Here is a 22,816-nt window from a genome sequence, read left to right on the forward strand (position 1 = left end):
TAAATAAAACACCAAAATTTAGCTACAGACTTCAGTTAATAGTACTGTAAAAATCATGACCCGTGTTGCTTATTTTTTGCATATTACATTATTAGCTATTCTTTCAGTTCCTAGCATAGGTATAGCAATATGCATCTCCTGTAGATATATGAGAAAACTATGCCACCTTTCTCTTTGTGAATCTTATCTTGAAATTTGCATGAATAACACAATTGTTTACATGGATCCTTCTTTGAGCAAATTAGTCTTTTTTCATTAAGAGAAAAAATATTACAGGAAAAAAAGGTTGGGAATGAAATACAGATTTTGTACATTTCTGCAACTGACCTTTAACCAGCAGTACTTAACATCTACTGTGCTAATGATGCTGGCAACAGGAGCTGTGCTCAGACTACTGTGTTGAAAAATGCTACCATCACCAAGAAGGCTGAAAGCTGTATCTTACAGCTTGTAAAGATTCAATTCTTTATAATCTGGTCAACAGCAGTGCTTTACAGAGGCACAAGCAGTACAGTGACACTAGCTGTAGAACAGAATACAGAACTGTACAATTAGCTCTCCATTATTTCACTATGTTTTGGGTATCACTTTCCACTTCACCTGTTGTTCTTTCCTTTCATTCCCTCATTTTCTTACACAACGTCAATGCTCTTTCAGAAGGGAAAGAGAATGGGAAAATGAGCAGTTCTATGACAGGCCAGGGTGAGGAACGTCCTGCCAGGTCCCAGTGTGTAAGGGACTGTCAGCTCCACAAGGGCCAATACAAGATGGATAGAGGCACTGTTACAGATCAGAATACTTGACTTCCCTCTCCCTCAGTAGATGTTCATATTTAACAAACAAAAAGGAAGACCAAATAAGGCTGCCTAACATTCCAGCTGTTGATAAGCAATGCTGGTACTTTTTAACATACATTACTTACTGACAGTAGAAAAAAAGAAGACACGGGTCTGCATATTATGCCCCATCCCAGCAGGTGGTTCAAGGCCAAGTTGGATGAGGCCCTGGGCAGCCTAATCTGGTGCTGGATTTAGTGGTCAGCTACCATGTTTGAGTCAGGGGGTTGGAACTAGATGATCTTTGAGGTCCCTTTCAGCCCAAGTTATTTTATGATTCAACATCAGAGGAAAAGAAATTCTCACTAAAATATTTTATTTCATAGCATTTTGTTAGTAATATATTAAGCTAGACTACTGTTTCCTTATCTGAGCTGAAACAGGTCACCTACCGTCAAAGGTGGGGCTGTCATTTCTTTTAGCATTATCAAATGAATCCTTGTTCTGTTCTTCTACTGTCAAGCACTTAGCAGCAGAGAACATATAAATAAAATTCCAGTTGTGGAAAACAATCCTGCTATTTTACTATTTGCTGCTGATTCTTATCTATCCACATCCCTACAAATTAGGCAACACAAGGATTAATGGGGAATTCACAGCTTTCTCTCACCTGTCTTGCACATTTTCATGTCCTTGTGACAGCAGCCAATTTTGCTATTGCTAAAATTGCATTTCCAACTACAACTGCAAATATCAAAGTGTGGTCACAGTACTGTGGATGACCTAGGTACTCCAGGATGTGTAGGTACCCTATGCTGGCTGCCATTTGACATGCAATGACACTGTTGCTCACGTTTACTGAGCAGCCCCTCATTTTTCCCTTCATCTCCAACTTCTTTCCACTCATGTGCTGCTCTCACGTACGTAGGACTGTTGGTGAGGACAGGTATAAAGTCAACTGAAAAAAAAAAAAAAAACCTGATTTGGCTGAAAAATTACCCACTGAAAAGAAAAGGATTATTTATTCACCAGATCTGGATATAAAAGCAGCTTTAGCTCACACTGCTGCTGAAAATAAGTGTATATATATGCAGCTTAATATGTATATATATGCAGCTTAAGAGCCTGGGCTCAGAGGAAATCACACTATAAGGCACCAAGCCTGCAACAGTGCACACATTTAACTACACTGCCATGAACTGTCCCATGTGCAGGATCAAATCTCTTACAATACTATGAATTCTGGAGATAAGCTTTCTAGGGCCACGGGCAACCCACCTTTTGAGATACTGTATTTCAGTAAATAAACTTCAGAGAACTTTCTAAGGTCTGCACATGCAGGGAAATACATCAATAAAAAAAAGGTCTAGGTTTTCTCAAAGTGCACCACTTCATGGCCAAGCCTTCTCAACAGCTGCACAAAATTCCAAGGACGGTTGAATAATGCCAATGAGGTAACACAACTAAGTTACAGATGTGTACAAGGATGTTTGACTGAAGGCAATCTGCTGAGAAACAGAAGATAGGAATGGAAAGGAGGAGAGGGAAATGGCAATAACCACAGCACATGGAAAGTACACTTACTTTTTCTGAAGTGAATGGCAAACTACTAACCAAAATATGTAAAGGTTATGAAAAACCAATCCTGATGAGGTAAGAGCCATGTGTCATTTATACTAGCAATCTAGATCTAATGAGGCTGATCAGAAGAGGCACCTTGCTAGGCTTAACCATGGGGGTCTGGATAGTTAGGCCTAGCAAGGTGCCTCTTCTGATCAGCCTCATTAGAGTTGCTATTACAGCATTTTTGTGATGCTAGGGGGAATCAAAGCTGCCTGAAGACCACTGAAATCCCCAACTGTCTAACTCTCTGGGTACTTCTGCACCTCAGGGATGTGGCCAGGGCCACAGCAACCCTCCCTGGCAGCCAGATGCTTTGTGCTTACCACTGCTCTAATGCTTAAGCTTAGAAAAAATACCAAGTGAAAATATACCTACCACACAGACCCTTGGCAAGCTTCTATGCTGGGTGTGTTATGTGGACATCTCTAACCAAATGAACAAGTAACATCAGAGCAGTGACGAGCAGAAATGCAACATTATTTAATTTCTAGCAACGCACAGCTCCGGTTCTCTAAAGGACAGTACACCAACAGATAGGCTTTGCCTGTACACACAAATACAGGCTAACCAGTCATCCCAAAGTGCTATCTGATTACTACCTTACATATGTTCCAAAAATAAGTAATGGACGCAGCCTTCTCCAGCTGCAAATAGTACTCATGGTGGAGTTGAAGAAACAGCTTTCTGGGAAAGATCTTCTCTGTACTGCTCATCATGAAGCTCCTCTCCCTCAGAGGGAATTACCCATAATGCCCATTTTAGGAAGGCTGTTCTGCAGGATCACTGTCTCCCTGAGGTCCCTAAGCTAGACTGGTCCATGCAAGTTGCCTCTGACAACTGAACTTCCCTCTCATCCCTTGGAGCAGGGCCATTTTCAGCTTGTTAGCAACTGCAAGCTCACACTGTATCAATGTAACAAAGCGGACTTTGCCCACATGCAAGACTCAGGACAGTCAGTGGCTTCCTCATACCTTTGTTTTGTGGGTAGAGGTTTATCTGCACCCACCACTTGCTTCCTGGTTGTTTTTATAAACTCCTTACCCTTCCTAAAATAATATCAGCACTCAGCTATGACCACTAATGGAAAAGTGGTCACTAAGTCCAGAGAGGTGGTGGAGTCTCCTTCTCTGGAGATGTCCAAGACCCACCTGGACGCCTACCTGTGCAACCTGGGCTAGGGAGCTGCTTTGGCAGGGGGTTGGACTCCGTGATCTCTGGAGGACCCTTCCAACCTCTACAATTCTGTGATTCTGTGAAATCATTCTATGGAAGAAATGATCTGATGCTCTTTCATGCAGCAGCAGAGCACTTGCCTCACACCATGCAACAGCACTCACCCTTATGAACATCGACAGGACTCCTGATCCTGAAATTCCTCCCAATAGACTCAAGGGACCCAGAGTCCACAGCTGGACTGGAAAACATGGAGCAGCAGCGGACACTCAAACGTATTACAAAGTGTTTAAGTCAAGCAAAGCTCCAGCACATTCAGAACATTCAGATATTACCCATCAATGGGGACATCACAAGACTTACTTCAGCAACTCAAACTTGATCCCTTGACTGTTCTCTAGCAAACTTCCCTTCACCTAACGTTACGTTCAACCCAAAAGAAGCAATAAGTAAATCTTGAATACGGCGTTGAGATTAACAAACACAACTCTCAAGGCCTAGTAGCATTTCCCTCCTATTAATTCCTTAATTGCCTATGGATTGGAAATCACTTTTCAAAGAATGCTCTTTACTGCTGCAGGCACCTACCTGAGCTGAACGTGACAAAGAACAATCCACTTAATTCACATTTTAATAATTCTTGATTTTGCAAAAGAAACTCCTGTTTCTAGAGGACTTCACACATAGCAATCACTACTCCAAAAACATATCTTACTGTTACAATTCTTTTTACTTCAGAAAAGTTATAAATACAAGTAAAGGTCATATGCTAATTTGATATTTCAAAATTGTACTCCACACCTGAAGCTTTATAAAAGTAAGTTTGATTATGACAACTGATGTATTCAACATCAACACTGCTTACTATCCCTTTATGAACTGAGCTGTATGCAGTAAAACACAAGTATAAGAGGCCTTGAGTAGAACACCTTGCCCAAGAATCTTTTTTATTATTGCCCTGCTAAAATAACAGATGTATCAAATACTGTACCATGTAAACTCTTGAGATATTACAGTTCTCATTTCACCAAACTGTCATAACAAAAAGAACTACAAATAGAAAAATCCTTATCGAAGTTGTATGTCAAATGCACAACACAACTTTTTTTTTTCCTTGGAATGTGTGAATCTTAATGTACCAATGTAGAACAAGATAAGTTTTTCTTTTATAGAAGATGGGAAACCTATGATTTCATGGAAGCATTGAAGATGCGCATAATACCTGGGCAGCAACTTAGCAAATTCACTTCCAGCACCTCATCACTACCCTGTATTCTCTTGTCCACATTTTCTCCCTTGTTCTTTCATAGTTTTTAACAAGTTTGTATCCCCTGCACAGAAGCCTGTTTCCTTTTTTTATACAACACCTGACACAAGAGAGGACAGCCTTCAACTATGAAAATAATACAAAGCAATTAATTTGGATAACATTATTCTTTTATAAAAGAAATTTGATTTTGTCTTAAAATTGTCTTTTTATATTAGCAGACTTTACTCTTCAGTGATTCATCAGTGTGCTTCGTACTGTGCCTCAGAGGAACCATATCACTGAATGATCTGATGTTTGGCTGGGGATAGATACATTTTTTTAAACAGATAGAGAAAAAAAGACTATTTCAATTATGAATTAAGCAGAACAGATCAATAATTATGTTTAAAAGATGACCCCAATACTGCTAATACTACCATGAGATTTCTGAGTTGGCAACAAACCAACAAGATGTATTGAACCCCTAGAAGATCACAAAGAAAATAGTAAAAGGGCTAGAAGTCTGCAACTTGCAAAGGGATTCCACAGGAAAGACAGATTAAATAGGTCATCAATTCTTAAAGGGCTTGAAGAAGGTCATTCCTTCAGAAGAGTTCTGCTGCTTTGCTCACAGGGGAAGAAAGGTAGCTTACTCATCTCCAAGACTGTTTATCCGGTGTCTTTATTTGCAATTAAAAGGTAGTCTGGAGCCATTCACAGCAGTGGTTGTTGAGCAGACACTACTGCAGTTTCTTGTGTGGCTTTATAGCGTACAATGGGAAAACAAAACATGTACAAACAAGATTTGTTCTGCAGTTAAGGGTCATGCACTCATTTGATTGTGGATGAGACAAACCTTCTTGGTATGGGAGGGAATTCTTTCTGTCTAGAGTTTCTGAGTTCCTAGGTTATGTCTTGTAAGACTGAAAGCAAATAAGGAACCTTTTTACTCCTTACAGTTACATGAGAGTTTGCTTATATACTGACAGTTTAAAATTGGAAAAGAAAATCATGCAGCAAGGATTGCTCTTCTTGGCATCTACCTTCATTGTCACACTGTTTACTTAAATAGAAGTAAACATATGTTTAACTAAAGTAAAAAAACAAAAAAAAAAAGTTTGCCTTGTTTTGTCACTTCTACTGCTACAACAGTGAAGAAAAAAAAACAAATGATGGCAATATGGAAATTGGGTGTGCTAATAAGACACTGACAAATTTTTATTTTAATTTTTATTACAAAATTAAAAAAAAAATCAACTGACATTTGGAGTTTAAATGTAAAACCTTAACAGCAAAGATTTCCAAAAGTGAAATAAATGTAAAAAGAGAAACAACAACTAAAAAAAAGGGTGCAGTGCATTTTGTTCCCCATTATAAACAGAACACAGAGGAGTTTCCCGTCAGGAAAAACAGACTGTCCACCTGCTCTGCCTGTAAAACTGCAAATGAGGAAAGATTTAATGAAGCTCTACCTTTTAATTTTTCCTTTTCAAAGCAAGTTGATGTGCAGCAAAGGACACAAAATGTACTATTAGTAATAAAATATGATCTTCAGGTAAGCTGATCTATATAACCCACTCTTTACTCTTTCAAGAATAAGGAAAGAGATTTAATAAAATAATTAAATTTCGTAAAAAAAAAATCAGCTAAATCAGTTAAGTTAGTTTAGTTAAATCTTAGAGCATAATATCTAGAAATTTTAAGATGGTTGAGACTTTATCATTTACAATGTATCCAGAGAATTAACACTATACACAGAAAGATGTAATTGTTGAAAGCTTTGAAAGAATGTGCCCAATCAACAACTCACAGACCTGTGAGGTAGACAGACAGCTGGAAACATGCAGGAGAAAATACTGCCTTCAGAATTATTATAGTTCCAAATTCACTATTTTGCAAAGACCAATCATCTTTCAGGAAGTATTTGCAATGCAAACCTATGTACTTTGCTTGCCACTGTTTAGAAATAATATATTATCACTCTAAAAATAACACATTACAAGTGTTATGACTGGAGTACTGATGATGCTTACACTCATGATAGTTTTAACGCGAATCTCTTTTCCTGAAAAATAAACAAGCAAAAAAACACAGTGATGTACTTGCCCATTAACATGAGCCTTTAACAATTCCAAGATCTTCAATGAAGAGGAGCAGCATGTAAAGACATGGATGCTAACAAACCAGTATTCTGCCACTGGAAAAGCTGCAATCAAAGTGCAATTGGTTTCATTACTGTTACCTTCTGAGTGCACCACCCATAAGAAAAGCAAGATCTAGAGCTTGCTAAAGAGGACTGGAATTTCAGAATTAAACTATACGAACAAAGTCAGCTTTCATTCCGCAGAAGAGTGAAATAATCAATGTGCTGAAACTTCAGAACCTCATTTCCCCAGCTGGTCCAGCCAGGCTGCAGGTTGCGAGCAAACAACTCCAAGCACTCCACACCTGGCTTGATAAACTCTGCCAGAACTGCTGTGCAAGATAAGAAAAAAAGATGAGGATAACAGTGACAAAGGTACAAACAACAACAGCAATAATAAATATAAAAATAAAAATCTCTCTCCCCAGTACTGTTAGCAAATGAAAGATGGAATGTTTCATTGAAAAAATAAAAAAAGAGGGAGATAGTAAATTAATTCGGAATTAATAATTAATTATTAAGATAGTAAATTAATAGTAAAATAATTCTAGGGCTTTTATCAAACAACTGTACTATTTGTAGTGAGACAGTCATTTGAAATAAGTGCCCTTGAGATCCTAAGCAATACTGTCAAGGCCGTCAATGACCTCGATTTATTGGTTTTCATTTAGAGAAAGAGAATGAGGATTTATTCCATGATCTACATGGGTAAGCTTGAAATTTTTCACAAATATCCACAAAACATTTCCTAAAGGCTCAATTAGCTGCTACATCACAAAGACAACATTTCTATAAATAAACAGACAGACTCCTTTCTTGATTAAGATCGTGTTCTTTTCCTCTGAATCTAAAGCGGAGAAAAACAACTGTTGATGAAAACTGTAAGGTAAAAAAAAAAAAGTTTAAATAAGCAGACATTAGCAATAAAACTGTAAGGACTTCTTCCTCTTTCCCCAGATAGCAACTTAGCAACTAAAGAAACCTGTATGTAACTGCCTTCTTTTATTTATTTTTTTAATCTCAAATTCTTCTATTTGTTTACTGCCTATATCTAAACAGATGCCTGTTACTAACATCAATTGTGTTACTGATGATGATTATTCTCAAAGTGGCAGAAAAAGACCTTGGTTATAGCATTTCACCAGAGAACACTACTGAAGATGCTTAATTGTTAAATGTGTCATTTGTTATACACAGACATTTAGTTTGTGGATGGGTCAAAGAAATTCTTAACTAGGTTTCAGGAAATAGCTACAAATTAGTACATACAAAAATGTCCATGAGAAAAGCAAAGGTTAAAGGAATGCAATGGATACAAAGGAGGAAGAAAGACTGAAAAGATTTACAATAAAAACTACATCTTAAGTTTGTATTTTTGTGACTGAGAACAAATGAAAACTAATAAACCATTTCCTTATCCAAAGTATATCTCGCTGCCTCTTGTTCAAATCTTCCTGAAGTTTCTAAATTTCTGTAGCTTAAAAGTACAGTTCATAAACACTGCATTGTTTGATTTGATCTCTTAAGACATGATTCATATCAGAAAGCAGAAATATATCCAAGCGCCATACATCAAAGCATGAGAGAGAATGCTTTTTTGGGTTCAAACCAAGTTCTGACTTCTTTGCATCAGGTTTGCCAGTCAGACTCCCTTTGTGAAGCCTCAAATTGCTCCTGCTGCAGAAAGAAAGCATCCACTTCTCTTCTAATTTGTGTTCACGAACCAGTGTTCCCCCTCCCCCACGATGTATTTTCCATGCATACAATCCAAAGCTTCAAGTCATTCAAAACTTCCTTAACAGTTTTGTAATGGGAATTTTTCTAACATTCTTATATTTTGGTACTGCATATAAATTCGTTTTCCTTCTTCCAATCTTTAACAAATGTCAGAAGAATGTTTCATACAGGTTATCACCAAAGCAACTTTCAATCAAAAAGAAGACTGCTACCAACCAGAATCTTATTCTAAAAGCCTATAGAGAGGCTATTAGAATTCTATTAGCCTATTCTATTAGCCTATAAGCAAGCTAAACTCTTGATACTAGCTAACATTTCCAGAGAAGAGTCTGGGAACATGTACATTCTGACAGACAACTTCTTGCTCTGAATATTGCTGCTTAGTGTCACACCACTTCAGAGAAGCTGCATTTGTGTCATTCTGCAAAATATTTAAAAAAACAGGTGGTAAAATGTATTATTATTTTCCCATGCTCTAATTCATTAAGGACTTCTTGTGCACAATTGCTGCCAACATTTTACCAAAGATCTTCCAAAAATCTATTCTCTTTATCATCTAAGAAAGCCCACGGTGCAGGAGGATGTACTTTTTCTACAGAAGAGAAGGGAGGGATTGTGGAATGCAAATCCAAAGCTTTTGGCAAGCTCCCTGGGAGCAAATATAACAGCTGTAGGATATTATTTTGACCCAAATGGGTATAAGACCATGCAGAGCTTACTGCAGAGTCTGGGTATTATATGATTATTTTTTAACTCTTCGTATCAAAATAAAACAGAACTGTTTTATGCCTAAGCAGAGGAAACAATGATTTAGGCGACAAAGCTTCACCAATAGCACATAAGAAGTTTTGAAATTTGTTCTTAAAAGGTATAGATTACAAAAGTTATCACAGCACTAAGTCCAGTAATCAAAAGCAGGTACCACTAAGCTCCAAAAACTTCCATGCCCAAGACAAAAAGCTGAAAAGCATACTTAGTTGATTCAGCTACACTCATAGCAAACTGGTTTGCCAGAAAGCAAAAAATAGAGGTAGCCAAAAATTGGTCAGTTCAGAAGGAACCAGAATATTGTTCCAAACTTTTTATCAACTTGCTCATTGAATTTAAACTGGAAGTCCCAAGGATTTTCTTCTCTCAAAAAATCTTTCTATACAAAGAGTTTTTGAAAAAACAAATTACAGAGGAAGATTACATATAATTCAAGATCACATTATAGTACGATTCTTCATTGCTTGGATGTGGTATTTACATAATCACATCAAGCAGCAGCCTTCACTGCAAGGGAAATTAGCATATCAAGAGGGTAATAATATGGCTGTGTTTTTTTGACATAAGATCTTATTACACTGGTTGCCTTGAGCATCAAGTTTTCCCAATTTTTGGTATCAATTATTGCCTCTTTGTTAGGCTTTTATGGCCTTCATACTACCAAAAGGCTACCTTAACACATATGGATCTAATTTCCTTCCCTTCAGCAAACTCAAGCTGAAAACAGATTAGAGGATCTTCTAGTCTAGAAAGACCAAGTATTGAGTTTACTACAGTAGGAACAGATATTTTTAATTTTTAACAATTACTTCTGCATGCTTATAGCGCTTACTTACAGTAAACAGCTTAAGTAGACAATAGATTATTCTTCACTATTTGCAGTTGTCAAACACTACAGATGCAACTCAGGTACCTATACATGGACACCTAATGCCCACAAAGCTAGCACAAAGCCAGTTGGTAGGTATAACACTGATTTTACTCTTGATTGCATACGTTATCCAAGATGCATGCTGTTAAATCATTTAAACGAGCAAAAGAAGGAACCCTTTCTGAAACAAGCAACAGCTTCCCCTTCTCTTTTCAACTTTCATTACCTAAGCAATAAATTCTGCGCAGCAAATTGGATAAATAAGGTGAAAATGATTTTACTGGCTTTTTACTGTCTGATTTGTGAGCCATACACAGCGCAGCCCACACGTAATTGAACTCATTTCATAGGAACTCTTCAAAATTTTGCAATGCAGAGGCCCTTATTGCCTGATTTATCTAAACCTTGACCAGAGAAAGACCAGAAACAAAGAAGACAAGAAACTCAGGGCAAAGATGGCTTAATATCTCTGTATCCTTCATAAACTTTCTGTTAAAGCTAGATTTTGATGCACCCATTGATTAGCCTACCAGAAGGGCTCACAAGGTGCACAAGGAAACAAAAAGCATTTACTTCTTTTTTACTTTCACTTTCCTAACAGCCTCATAAGCCATAGAGTTGCTACAGAAGAAGGTTTCTAAGATTTCCCACTGCACGCTTCTGCTGGAGATTTGCAAAGCAGCTAGAACACAGCCAATAATTAATACTGTTTTTAGGCTTACTCCTAAATGGCAGTAACGTTTTTTAGCAATAAACACGCTACGTGCTAGAGAAGTGCCTATAAGGAGAAGAAACTCTAAAACAAAAAGGAAAAGAAGGTCAAGTTCAACCCTGCTTTATATAATCCTTATAACAAAGTATCTTTTAGGTTTTGTAAGAGCAATAGTGAATAGAATTAGAAAGAAAGCCTGCTGTTATTTGAATCAAAACCAAGACTGATAAAATTTAATTTTAACACATTTGCATTAAGCACTTTTAAGTACATTTGCAATAACATATTAAAGCTCCAGGAATTTAACACAGCACATGCATCACCCAAAACCCCTACAGTCACCATTTCATAGTTAAATGCACTGCAGGAACCCAAACATCTCTTTCTGATGGCTTACTTTAATTTACATCTTCCTCTTCCCCCAGAGAGAGAAACTGTTATAATCAGTCATTAAGTGGCTGCATATGTAGGAACATACAGCCTATACAGAAGTAACTAGGAATAAAGTGCCAGAACAGCATCAGTAAACAATAATATTTTTGGCTTTGTTACTTCTTAAACAAAGCATAAAGAACGTGCGTGACTCATCAAGTGTCCTTCTCCCCCACTGCCAAATCTCTGCTTCTGTTCAAATTTCTTCTGAACTACTTGATGATGTAGCTCAACTGCTCTCTACTGGCTGCTTGAGAATATTGCCTGACCGTGAAAGCAATAACCTTTTAGAATACTGAAGACAAATCAACAGCAATTAGTCTACCTTTTCATTCCATAAGCCTGTTCTAAATGAAGCTGCCAATACTGTACAGACACATGTAAACTGTGTAAACCACTGATTTTGCTTGATAGCAAATTTATTCCTCAAATAGAAACATGAATGCTGCACAATGGTATCAAAATCAATCACTTAAAGCCTCAAGAAACACAGAAAATTAGTACGGACAATTTCTTTCAAAACCCATTCAGGATCATCATTTATAAAGACTCAATCAATACACTTTCTGGATTCTGCACCACAGAAAGGAAGTGCTCTGAGGACCATCTGATGCTAGAATTCTCTACAGTAGGTCACAAACTGCTGCTTTTCACCCCTGGATATATCTGAAATTTCCTGTTCATGTCTGAGTGTGTTGCTGAAGTATTGGTTTCCTGAAAAAGCCCTAGGTGGCTGCTTCACAAATCCCTTCTCTGCCACCCATTAGCCTAAATCAACACACACGTTTCCTGCTGCAGTCGTAATTTTTAAAGATGTAGCTTCAGAACTGCAGACAGATGCTTCCTAGAACACTCTTCATAAATAAAGCTAATCCAAAATATGTCAACTACTAGTTTTTGAACAGCTATACATATACATATTAATTTAATAAATACAATCCCCAAACACAACTTTCAAAGCCTCCCTGGAAGTGCAACAATCATTGAGGTGAGCTTCCTAACTGAAGTAATTCTGTTTCTTGGGAACTGAAAAAAGAAAGCACATCAGCACAATGGAGGGAACAGACCAGTGATGCCTTTCCAACACCAGCATGCATTTGCTGTGTTCTGCCTTGTTCTTCTGCCTGTATTTTCTGATGTGATTACACTGAACCATGTGCACCAGGAATATCTACAGATCCATCATGAGTTTTCCCCTCGGGAAGGATGAAACTATTTTTGCGAGAGGAATTAAATAAGTTTCTTGCCATATAATTGTAAGGCACTCAGGTGCTATAATGATGAAAGAATCTATTGATATAAGCTGTCAAAGAAGTTTTTTCTCTGGAGTAACATACAAAGGGTAACACACGATGCAGAAGTCTTCAAACCTTTTGAACTAAACTCTGAGAAGCTGAAATGACTCATCCAAATGCTAGTTGGCTAGTTGGAGCTACTGCATCAATTTCAGCAAATTAAATGCAGCCCCTTGCAAATAAACAGAGTATGCTGCCTTTGTTGCCTATTTGTTCACAGTTTTAAAATGATTCATGCTATAGATCTAAAGGCAGAACTGCACTGCAGGCATATAAACAATGGATGCAGAAATAAAAACATTTATTTCAGGACGACTTGATGAAGAGGTTGCCATTTTTATTAGCTAAGTAGAAGATTTTTCATCTTATATGCTCCCGAAGTTCACCGCCACCACCACAGGAATTTTACACCCTTTGGAATAACTTAATGCATACAGCATTTATAATTTGTTCCTGCAGGATTTCAAAAACAAGTGTAGAAAAATGTAGTTCAATTTCTTAATTTTTACTCAAAATATTCACACAATTATCCTTGAAATTCTACTTTCTTCACTGATTTTCTTTTTAGGGAACAAGACTTAGGTGCCTAAAAGTATTTTTAGAAATGTTGAGGATTCACAGGTCCTGGTGGGCAGAACTACTTAGCATATGGGAAATGAAGATGCATCATTCATTAAGATATCTCATTTTAGGTACATCATCTCAGATGCCCAAACCAAACACCCCATAGAAATATGACAAATCAACAAAAACATACCAGTGAGAGGGGGCTTATGTGAATGCAGACTGCAGGGTATGCTGACTATTAACTTATGTTCTGGAACTGGAAGTACGTCTTCAGATTTCCTGTTGTGCAAATCAGAACAAGAAATGAAGTGTGAGAAAGAATAGCACCAGATTGATACAATTCTCTGATATTCAAGATAGGAAGTGTTTATTCACAATCAAACTTCAAAAAAGCCTGAATGTTGCTTACTGATAACATGTAAAAGGGGGTTCCGAAATAATTGACAATTGAGAAAAAAACATGGTTAACAATAGCCATGCTAAAGCTGTCAAGAAAGAACAACCTTCTTGTTGTTTCCATCAGCAGCCTGAAAATGGCTTCAGCTTACTGTAAGGACCTGGGGTTGAACAGAAACTACCAGCAAAGGAAGCCCACACCTTTTATTTGAGTCAGTTCCCCAACACAGACAGACGTAGAAACAGACAAAGATTTTGCCCTTTAATCTTACTAAAGCACTCCCTCTTCCTAAAGTGGTTGAGGCCATTATTTTAGGTTCAAAACCAGCCAAAGATGATGCCAAAAAGAGATCTGGGAACATTATATTGCATTATAAACAGGTTACATGTACATAAGTAGAATACTAGCAGCCTCAAAAAAATTTACCATAGCCTGGCATACCTTAGGGCTTCCTTTATGTTTCCTTGAACTCTCCCCAGTATAAGAACTTCATAGGGCTTTTTGTGGAAAGAATCCAAAGGCAATACAAACTCTCCATATCTAGTAATCTGACACAGAGGAGTTAGAAATACACAGTGGAAGATTTTCAAATCCAATTCTCCCAGCAAGACACCGTCTGATAAAAAGGAAGATATTGACAACACCATACCTTTCAAAAACAAAAGCACATGTAAGAGATAGACAATTTATAGAACTATAAAGTGCCATATTGCAAGACCCCTCAGTTGCCAAGAAAGCAATAATACAGACAACTTACTTTTACCCAGTGCCACTCAGCAAGTGTTTTCACAGACCAATGAGGATAAAGTTCATCCTTAACAAAACGCAAGTGCTTCTGCCTGTTAGTCACCCATGTGACAACAAGACAATCTGGAGCAGCTAGAGCTGATAGAGGAATCTGCTTGATTTGCCATGAAGACAAGTAGCTGTATCTGTATACCAGTACAGTGAGAAAGCAAGTTAGCATACACCACATAATAAAATTGCAAAGCAAGAAAAACAGACAAGGAAATTACACAGCCAAAATGTTTAAAGAAATATCTTCTGTCAGTGTAGGTCATAAAAAATAGGTCCAGAGTGACACCCAGTGGACAGATCCACTGGATTCTGATATAAAAGCATTACTTAAGTTTTCCTGAGCAGAATTGTTATATACAAATTTCCTTTAGCTATAGAGAAGGTAATGAACACAGCAACTAACAGCAGTGTAGAAGCTGCCTTCTGGTTTCATTTTATAAGGGAGAGAGGATCTAGTTGGCTAATTCATGTTTGTGAATTACTAAAATTTTCCTATGAGGAACTCGTATTGGCAAAAAAATGCATTTGAATGAGTTTAACTGACTTCCTAGAGGTTTCTGTAAGGCTCTTAAAGTAAGATATACTAACCAATCTCTATCTATATATTACATCTTCATAAGATGCTTTAAAAGTTACAGTAGGTATTATTCTAGAAAGCTACAAGGCCCTATTTTCTCTTCGCCCTTCTTTCACATGGATGCAATTCTATGGTAATCAAGGGAGCTCCACTGGCATAAACTTAACATTACTCAGAGAAGAAAGAACCCCATAAAATTGTAAGTTAATGACTTCATAAACTCCAGTGCTCAAAGTTTCTATTGCACTTGAGGATTTTACTGCTGCATTATCACTTTCTCCTATTCATCAGGCTGAAGCTCAAAAAACAAACAAAAAACCCTAAAGCTTCTTAATTGGACCTCAGCCCTAGAAAGATTTTATCTAACTTCACGTAGTATTATTAATGACTACTGATTTCAAATGAGTACCTGGATGATCTGAGCCATACAAAACAGTTGACACCTGGCCTTCCCTAGAAGTACAGAAAACTAGCATTGTTTCACTAATGAGGTAATTTAAGGTATAGCCTTGCAAATATTTTGTATTAAGTTTCCAAGCCATTTCAGCGCTAAGACAATTTTTAGAGTTGAACTTTCAGACTTCGGCATGTGCAAAAATACTTGCTAGCTTAAGCTATAATTGCAGTTATTTAAGTTTGGGATTGTAAGAGTAAATTAAAATGTTAATTACCCATTGTAAACAGAGATAACAAGGTAATTTTACAGTAAAATTTACCTGTTACTCCTTTTAACAGATTTGTTCTCCCATGGTGGATCAATCACAATTACATCATATTTTTTCTTGTCTGGGAAGAGAAATTACACAAAACTAAATTAACAAAGAAACCAGTAAATCAATTTTAAAACAAATATACTAGTTAAAACTGATAAAAGTTTAGCTACCTAAATATATTAAAAGCTAGCTAAATTCACTAAACATTTAAAATATTATTATTACAGTATTTTAAAAGCTAGCTAGACAGCAAAACTGCAAGTGTTCTTTTTTTTCTGTTTTTCCCCAAATAATGAAAGAAAAGTTTAAACACTTCAGATAATCATATACTTCTCAGATTTCTAGGCTGATTACCTAAGGAAAGGATGTTTGTGTGACCTGTGCTGGATTCAATTCCTCCAAGAAATGTCAAAGCTCTTGGGAAATTTAAAACAAAAACCTCATGCAGTGCCAATCTCCAAGACATTAAAATTTCTCTAAGCTACCTGAAAGAAGCTATGTAATAATGCACCCAGCTGAGAGAAAGGCTGCACCCTTGAACCCTTGAAGTTTCCTGCCCTGTTTGATCTTTCAGCAGGCCAATTTGTACATGCAGAGCTATGAACCAGTCCTGGAAAACAGTGTGTTTTACACTACTGGAAGTTAGCAGACAGAGCTAGATCCAGTGTGAGAAATGGAAATTAGTGGGCAATAGAAAAGGAACTGATGGAGTTTTCAAAACAGAAGTTGGGTTTACGTTAATTGGAAAAGATACTGAATACAACCAGAAAAAAAGTAGGACTCTCTAATGGTATTTTTTCTAGAGAACATACTTGTTCCATTATTGAGTCTGATACTAATGGTTTAAATAGCTAATAAGAACAATTTAACATTTAATGCCCTTTACATCTTACTTCTTTATTAACATTGGAGGTGTTGTCCTGACAATGGACTGACTTTAGCCAGCAAGAAATTCTCATTTAGCAGCTGGATCACCTCTCCAATGAAGAAAGGCAGAGGGAGCTGGGGTTATTTAGCATGGAGAAGAGAAGGCTTTGCAGCCTACCAGTACCTAAAAAAAGGCCTAAAAGAAAGCTGGAGATGGACTCATATCAGACAGTATAGTGATAAGACAAGGGGGAATTGCTTTAAAGAGTGGAGATTTAGCTTATGTATTAGAAAGAAATTATCTACTGAGAGGGAGGTGAGGCACTGGAACAGGTTGACAGAGAAGCAGTGGGTGCCCCAACCCTGGAAGCATTCAATGCCAGGTTGAATGAGGCCCTGGGCAGCTGAGCTGCTGGGCGGCAGCCCTGCCCACAGCAGAGGGGTTGGAAATGTCTCTTCCAATCCAAACCATCATATGATTATATTAAAGTTTATTTCCAATTCAATGCACTTACTTGACTTCTAGATCCACTACAGCTCAGAATATGCTTAGGAACTGCTCTGTTGTGTTTCACTTAAAAATGCAATGGCTGAGATTTTTATTGGAGCCTCCCCATGACATACACTCCTAATTCCACTGAATATTCATTTGAAAACCTTCACCTAGCTGCACAAAGTTAAAAATGCCACTTTGAAACTCTGCAGTAGCAGCAGCACGATGCTCTACGTTAGAAAACAGTTCACTGAGTCCTTAATTATCTTGACATTAACCTGCCCTCTAATGAGGGAGAGAAGAGATTCTAATGACTAAAGATACTTACAGTTCAGCAGGGGTTGTAAACATGAAATATCAGATAAAAGGAAACTGCTCTTTGGTGGTACCAAGTACTTCTGTCCCATTAATACAACTATCTTTGCACAGTTTGAGTTGTTCTCTGTAACACATGAAAGCAGGTCCTGCTCTGGAATGGAGGTTTCATCACCTAGCACATTCACAGCTTGATGGTTACCATCATTTACAGCTGGAAACTGCTTTGCCATTTCACATAATTCAGCCAACCCACAGTCAATGTGTGCAGTAACAACATTCTTCCCACAACTGGGTGTTGCAGCAGCATGATGAAGAAAACCACTTTTGAGTCCCTCTTGGACTAAATGCAAAGTGCCTTCCCAAATGAACTTTCTGACCTGTATGATTGTAAAGATAGGAAAAAAAAAAAAAGAAATGAAACAGAAATCAAACATCTCCAATCTGCAGAGTGGAAGAAGAGTCCTTGCCTAATACCAAAACAGTCAACTGAAAAGCTATGTGTGCATCATAATGAGGGCATGCTAACTTTTGGTGGGGTTATTTTGGTGGGGATCTTTTGGTGGGTTTGGGGTTTTTTTAGGCAAAGTGATTATAGCCAGAAGTCTAAGTGAAAGACAGACTGCTAAATAAAAGGTTACACAGACAAGTGGTAGAACATTACTGATCTAAACAAGCAAATTTCAAGGCAATGTCAACACTTACTTGAAGTTTAACTTAAAGCCTATGACCATCATTTTGCCTGAATGTATACCTGGATCTAAAACCAGTAACCTTTACGGTTTAATTCACTTTCAAAGCCAATACTGCGTATGCATGTAGAACTAACTACATTATTTGAAACAGGTTCTGCAATTTTTTTAAATAATACATTTCTCAAATAACAAGGCTAAAATTCTTGGAGCTGTACACATACTCATTTCTTCAGCAATATTCCCTATGCAAAACATAGAGACCTATCTAATTAATTCTCAGATCACTGAGCCTTCATGAGGTCTAACTATCGATGAACAATTTTTGTTCTTTTAGAACAGCTTTATTGCCAGCTGCTGTAGTCTCCAGCATAGGTTTCAAATACATACAGTTTCTAAAGCTCCTAAAGGAGGAACACTCAACAAGATTTGTGGTTGCGTGTTTTTAGATTTTTAAATACTCTTCATTGCAAATACCAAAAAATCCTGAATGTGTTCTTTGAAAAATCATTTCTATAGCAGCACAACCCTTGAGATAGCTGACTCAATAGGCAAGATTTTCAGTACATAGGTTTTGGATAGTCAAAGATATACTGTTTCAACAAAGTACATAATTCTAAAATGCTACAAACTGTACAACTATTAGGGCTAACTAGAATCATTGATTTTTTTCAAAATTGTATCTCTTTTTGCACTTTCATCAAAAAATTACTCTAAGTTACACAGGCCTATAAGATTACAACTTAGATGTCTTATTATATAGACATAAACTGTGTCTTTGAGTTCAGGCCCTGAAACAAACTTATTCTCATTCCTTCCCTTACGCCTACTGCTAAGTGACTATTTTAACTTAAATATTTTCTCTCATAAAGCTGTGTCTGATGTTGAACTTCAAAGTTCTCTCATTTAAGGCAATTCTTTACATCTATAGCTTACTCACAACAATACTGACAGGACCCCTACGCTGTAACATAAACTGCACATTTAGTACAAAATCATTATTTTGTAGAGGAAGAAAAAATATTTCTGTAAGTATAGTCTAAAAGGAAAAGAATTAAACAAAAAAAACAATACAATTAGTATATTGGACTGAGAAAAGCAAGCAAGTGTAGGTTCTGGTTAGATTCACATCTTTATTTAGGAAAACATTAAGCATACATCAAATATTATTCACAGATTATCTGTTTAGGATTTACTAGTACACTTCAGTGGTAGCAGTTTCACTAGTACACCACTAACATGAGCCTCAACAAGAATAATTCTTTTCTCAGCAGAAATGAGACACTTTGGAGCACTTCTGATCAGAGAACCCTATTAATAACTTCAGCTGAGTGACCTGATACGTTAAAAATGAACTGATCTACAGAACAGCTTATGCTGCTTATTTCAAAACAGTCATTTCCTGCTCAACTAACATCCAGCCCATCACTACATAATTTTCTGCAAACAAAGCTTCCAGCTATCTGAAAGCTAGTTTGACATCTAGTTTGTTTTCATATATATCTACATAGAAGTTATTCTCAGTATGCACTTCATTTATGGACTGGAGAGACAGCCTTCCCATTAGTGGAACAAGCTACATAAAGAGAACATATTTACAACCATGTTTGTAGTCTGTACATAGCTCAAAATTAAGTACCACATACTTGCAAAATTATCTTCAATTCAAACCTACCTTTGTATGGTACTCTAAAGCATCCAGTTCACCTTGGTTGAATACACATTTTCTTTTGCGCTTCTGCAGAAGGAACAAACAGGGTAAGAAAGAAAACAAAGACATTACTCCATAATAAAAACAAAAATAAACACTCAAACATATCTAAATAATAAATCAACTCTTTTAAAACTGTAAGAAACTTCCTCTATCTTTCTTTTACAAGTATAAATCCAGTAAGCAAAATTATGATCACAAAACACCTAGGCTGTTGGAGGTATTCTCATGACAGAAAGGCCTAGCAAAGCTAAGTTATATTATTATTACTCAAAGCACAGGGATCTAAAATTAACTAGCACACGCCACCATTCACATTCAGGCCTCTTTTGGATCTATACTGGGTGTTTGTTCAGCTGCCAAGCGCAGTAACAGGAGAAAATCAAGTAAGTCTTCAAAGTTAGATTTGTTGGTTTAGACATTTTCAGGTTGTTTGTTTTTTCGTGACTGTGATGAACAGTACTGTACAGCCTACATATTGGAAGTGAATTCAAACTGCTCTTCTTTTCATGTTAATCTGGACAACTGCAACAGCTACCACAGTTTAACTCAAGTCCATGAGCACAGCAAACACCAAAAGATTTCATAAGCAACTGACTGCTTTTGAGTTACAGGATGTGAGTTAACAACAGAAGAGACTCAAGAATAACATTGCAAGCACTTACTTTTTCCATGCATCTTGAAACCTATTGTGGAAAATCTCCTGCTTAACTTTTCACTTCAGAAAACAGAAATTTGCAAGACAGTGTTAATGTTAAGTTATTTACCTGGGGACTGCTATAGGTTATCACACTGTGGAGAACATACCTTCTTTGCACCAACAACAGAATCCCCAACACCACACTTTGCTCCTTCTTGGTGCTCCTCTGCACTGCTGCTGGCCTTCATTTCTGTGACACTCAACTTGGGGCTTCCCTGCAACAGCTGCTCCCCAGGAGCTGCAGCTATATGGGCCTTAGAAATGTGAAAGAATTCTTCCCGGAACACGTATCTTGTTCTCGCTGTTTTACCTTTTGCTTCTACAGCACCACCAGGGCCATAACTTGAAGAGGTGGTAGCAGATGTCGTTTCAGAATGATCATTAGCAGAACTGACAGAAGTCTTGACGGTGACATCACCAGGGCATGCAAAGGAGTCACAGATCTCATAGCCACACTGGTTGATGAAAGACAGATGGTCCAGGAGCCATCCTGTTGTCAGCCGATGTACCACAGACATCATAGGTTCCCTCTTCAGGGAGAAAAGTCAATTCCCCGAAACTGTTGCAGGTAATCACACTGGCTTCATGAAGCAAATTCCTCCTGTGGGAATAATACACTTATGTAAGAATTCACTTCTCAGAATCGCTACTGTTTCATAAAGAAACACTGTTTTGTGACAGACTTTTCCCCTGGACACACTACAGAAACTTCTTGACTGTTTCACTATTAGGACCTCTGCTTGACCCCTAACTCAGTTTTTTTTTACGGTATGGGTCTGTTTGTTGTTTGCTTTTTTTTTTTTTAATATCTTCCTATATTACAAAGTAGCACAGAATTACTTATTCTAAGAGCCCTCTTTTTAAAAGTTAGCAATTATATGCAGTAACATTCTATAACACAGGATGAACAGCAAAAACACAGATATGTTTTATGTGCTCCCGAAGAAAATCATCACATTACTATGTATTTCTTGATCCTGTCCTACTTTCTCACAGAAACTGAGTTGAGCAACCTGGCCTTCCATGACGTAAACTGAGATGCGGCAATCCCAGATATGCACTGTGTTGACCCAGGTATGAGTGTAGTGATAGAACAAGGGAAAACGGTCACAAACTGAAGCATAGGAAGTTCTGCAAAAACATGTGGGAACTTCTTCACAGTGCAGTGACGGAGCAGTGGCACAGCTGCACAGAGAGGTGGTGGAGTCTCCTTCTCTGGAGACATTCCAGACCCGCCTGGACACCTACCTGTGCAACCTGGGCTAGGGAGCTGCTTTGGCAGGGGGTTGGACTCCATGATCTCTAGAGGTCCCTTCCAACCCCTACAGTTCTGTGATTCTGTGATGTGTACAGACTGGGAGAGTCCATTGACAGCAGCCATGAAGAGGAGGACTTGGGAGTGTTGATGGACAAAAAGATGGATGTGAGCCAGCAGCGTGCTCTTGCAGCCCAGGAAGCCAGCTGTATCCTGGACTACATCCTATCCCTAACTCCACAAAGGACCAATCAAGATTTCAAAACCTATGTCTGAGAGCATTGTTCAAACCCATCTTGAACTCCAGCAGCCCGTCCCATGCCCACCGCCCGGTGGAGCAGCACTGTCCCTAACCCCCAGCCGCCCCTCCCCTGACACAGCTCCATGCCGTTCCCTCGGGCCCTGTCGCTGTCACACAGAGCAGAGCTCAGCGCTGCCCCTCCGCTCCCTGGGAGAGCTGCAGCCGCCATCAGGCCTCCCCTCAGCTCCTCTGTTCTGCACTGAGCAAACCCAAGGACCTCAGATGTTTCTCGCACTTACTGCCCTACTTTACGTGCCCACTCCCCATGAGAGGAGTCCTCAATAAAGCCGCGTGGCCGCGCGCCTCCCGGGACGTAAAGCAGACCTCCAGGCTTTCTCACTCCTCCACTCACCGACGCTGCTCAACCAGCAGCGGGCGCCGCCATCTTGCTGTACGGCAGCAAGCCGCGAGAAGCCGAGCTGGCGGAAGCAGCGCCACCACGCACTGCCGCGTCCCTCAGCTCCCGCCTCCTCGATTTGGCGTCACGCTGCGTGGCGCAGCGTGTGACGTCAGCGGGCGGGCGGATTTGAAATCAGGAGGAAGGAAGCGGCGCCTCTAACAGTAACGGGCGGCTGCTGTGGGGCGGGCGGGGTCGGTGAGGTGGCTCGCAGGTAATGGCGGGAGAAGGGATGGCTCGGTGACTCGCTGGGC

The 22,816-nt window shown here is 38.4% G+C and overlaps 1 protein-coding gene across 3 annotated transcripts; it reads right to left on the reverse strand.

Annotated features, from left to right (window-relative positions):
* Positions 1–6,897: 6,897 nt before the first annotated feature.
* METTL4 (methyltransferase 4, N6-adenosine) lies at positions 6,898–22,564 on the reverse strand. 3 transcript variants are annotated; one of them, XM_065751987.1, is made up of 9 exons: positions 22,518–22,564; positions 20,717–21,210; positions 19,874–19,936; positions 17,520–17,886; positions 15,835–15,904; positions 14,501–14,675; positions 14,185–14,291; positions 13,537–13,625; positions 6,898–7,296 (listed from the first exon to the last, which is right to left on the reverse strand). In XM_065751987.1, exons 2-9 carry the CDS (start codon positions 21,128–21,130, stop codon positions 7,151–7,153), a joined length of 1,431 nt encoding a protein of 476 aa, XP_065608059.1. In that variant the 5' UTR covers positions 21,131–21,210; positions 22,518–22,564; the 3' UTR covers positions 6,898–7,150. The 3 variants fall into 3 exon arrangements, with proteins under 3 accessions (XP_065608059.1, XP_065608057.1, XP_065608060.1); XM_065751985.1 differs by lacking the exon at positions 22,518–22,564 and having other exon boundaries at positions 20,717–21,689; XM_065751988.1 differs by lacking the exons at positions 14,185–14,291; positions 14,501–14,675; positions 22,518–22,564 and having other exon boundaries at positions 20,717–21,689.
* Positions 22,565–22,816: the final 252 nt, after the last annotated feature.

This window comes from Cyrtonyx montezumae, unplaced genomic scaffold (genome assembly GCF_038088225.1).
Source record: "Cyrtonyx montezumae isolate F1298 unplaced genomic scaffold, pur_monq_1.0 scaffold_8, whole genome shotgun sequence".
NCBI classification, from domain to species: Eukaryota; Metazoa; Chordata; class Aves; order Galliformes; family Odontophoridae; genus Cyrtonyx; species Cyrtonyx montezumae.

Bases quoted from the DNA above. Each gene is read 5' to 3' on its own strand.
- METTL4 (XM_065751987.1), bottom strand. From the start codon at position 21,130: ATGATGTCTGTGGTACATCGGCTGACAACAGGATGGCTCCTGGACCAT. The intron at 17,887-19,873 runs GTAGGTTTGAAT...ACAATCATACAG, and splicing joins CTTTAGAGTACCATACAAAG to GTCAGAAAGTTCATTTGGGA. The intron at 15,905-17,519 runs GTAAGTATCTTT...TTCTCTTCCCAG, and splicing joins TTTACAACCCCTGCTGAACT to ACAAGAAAAAATATGATGTA.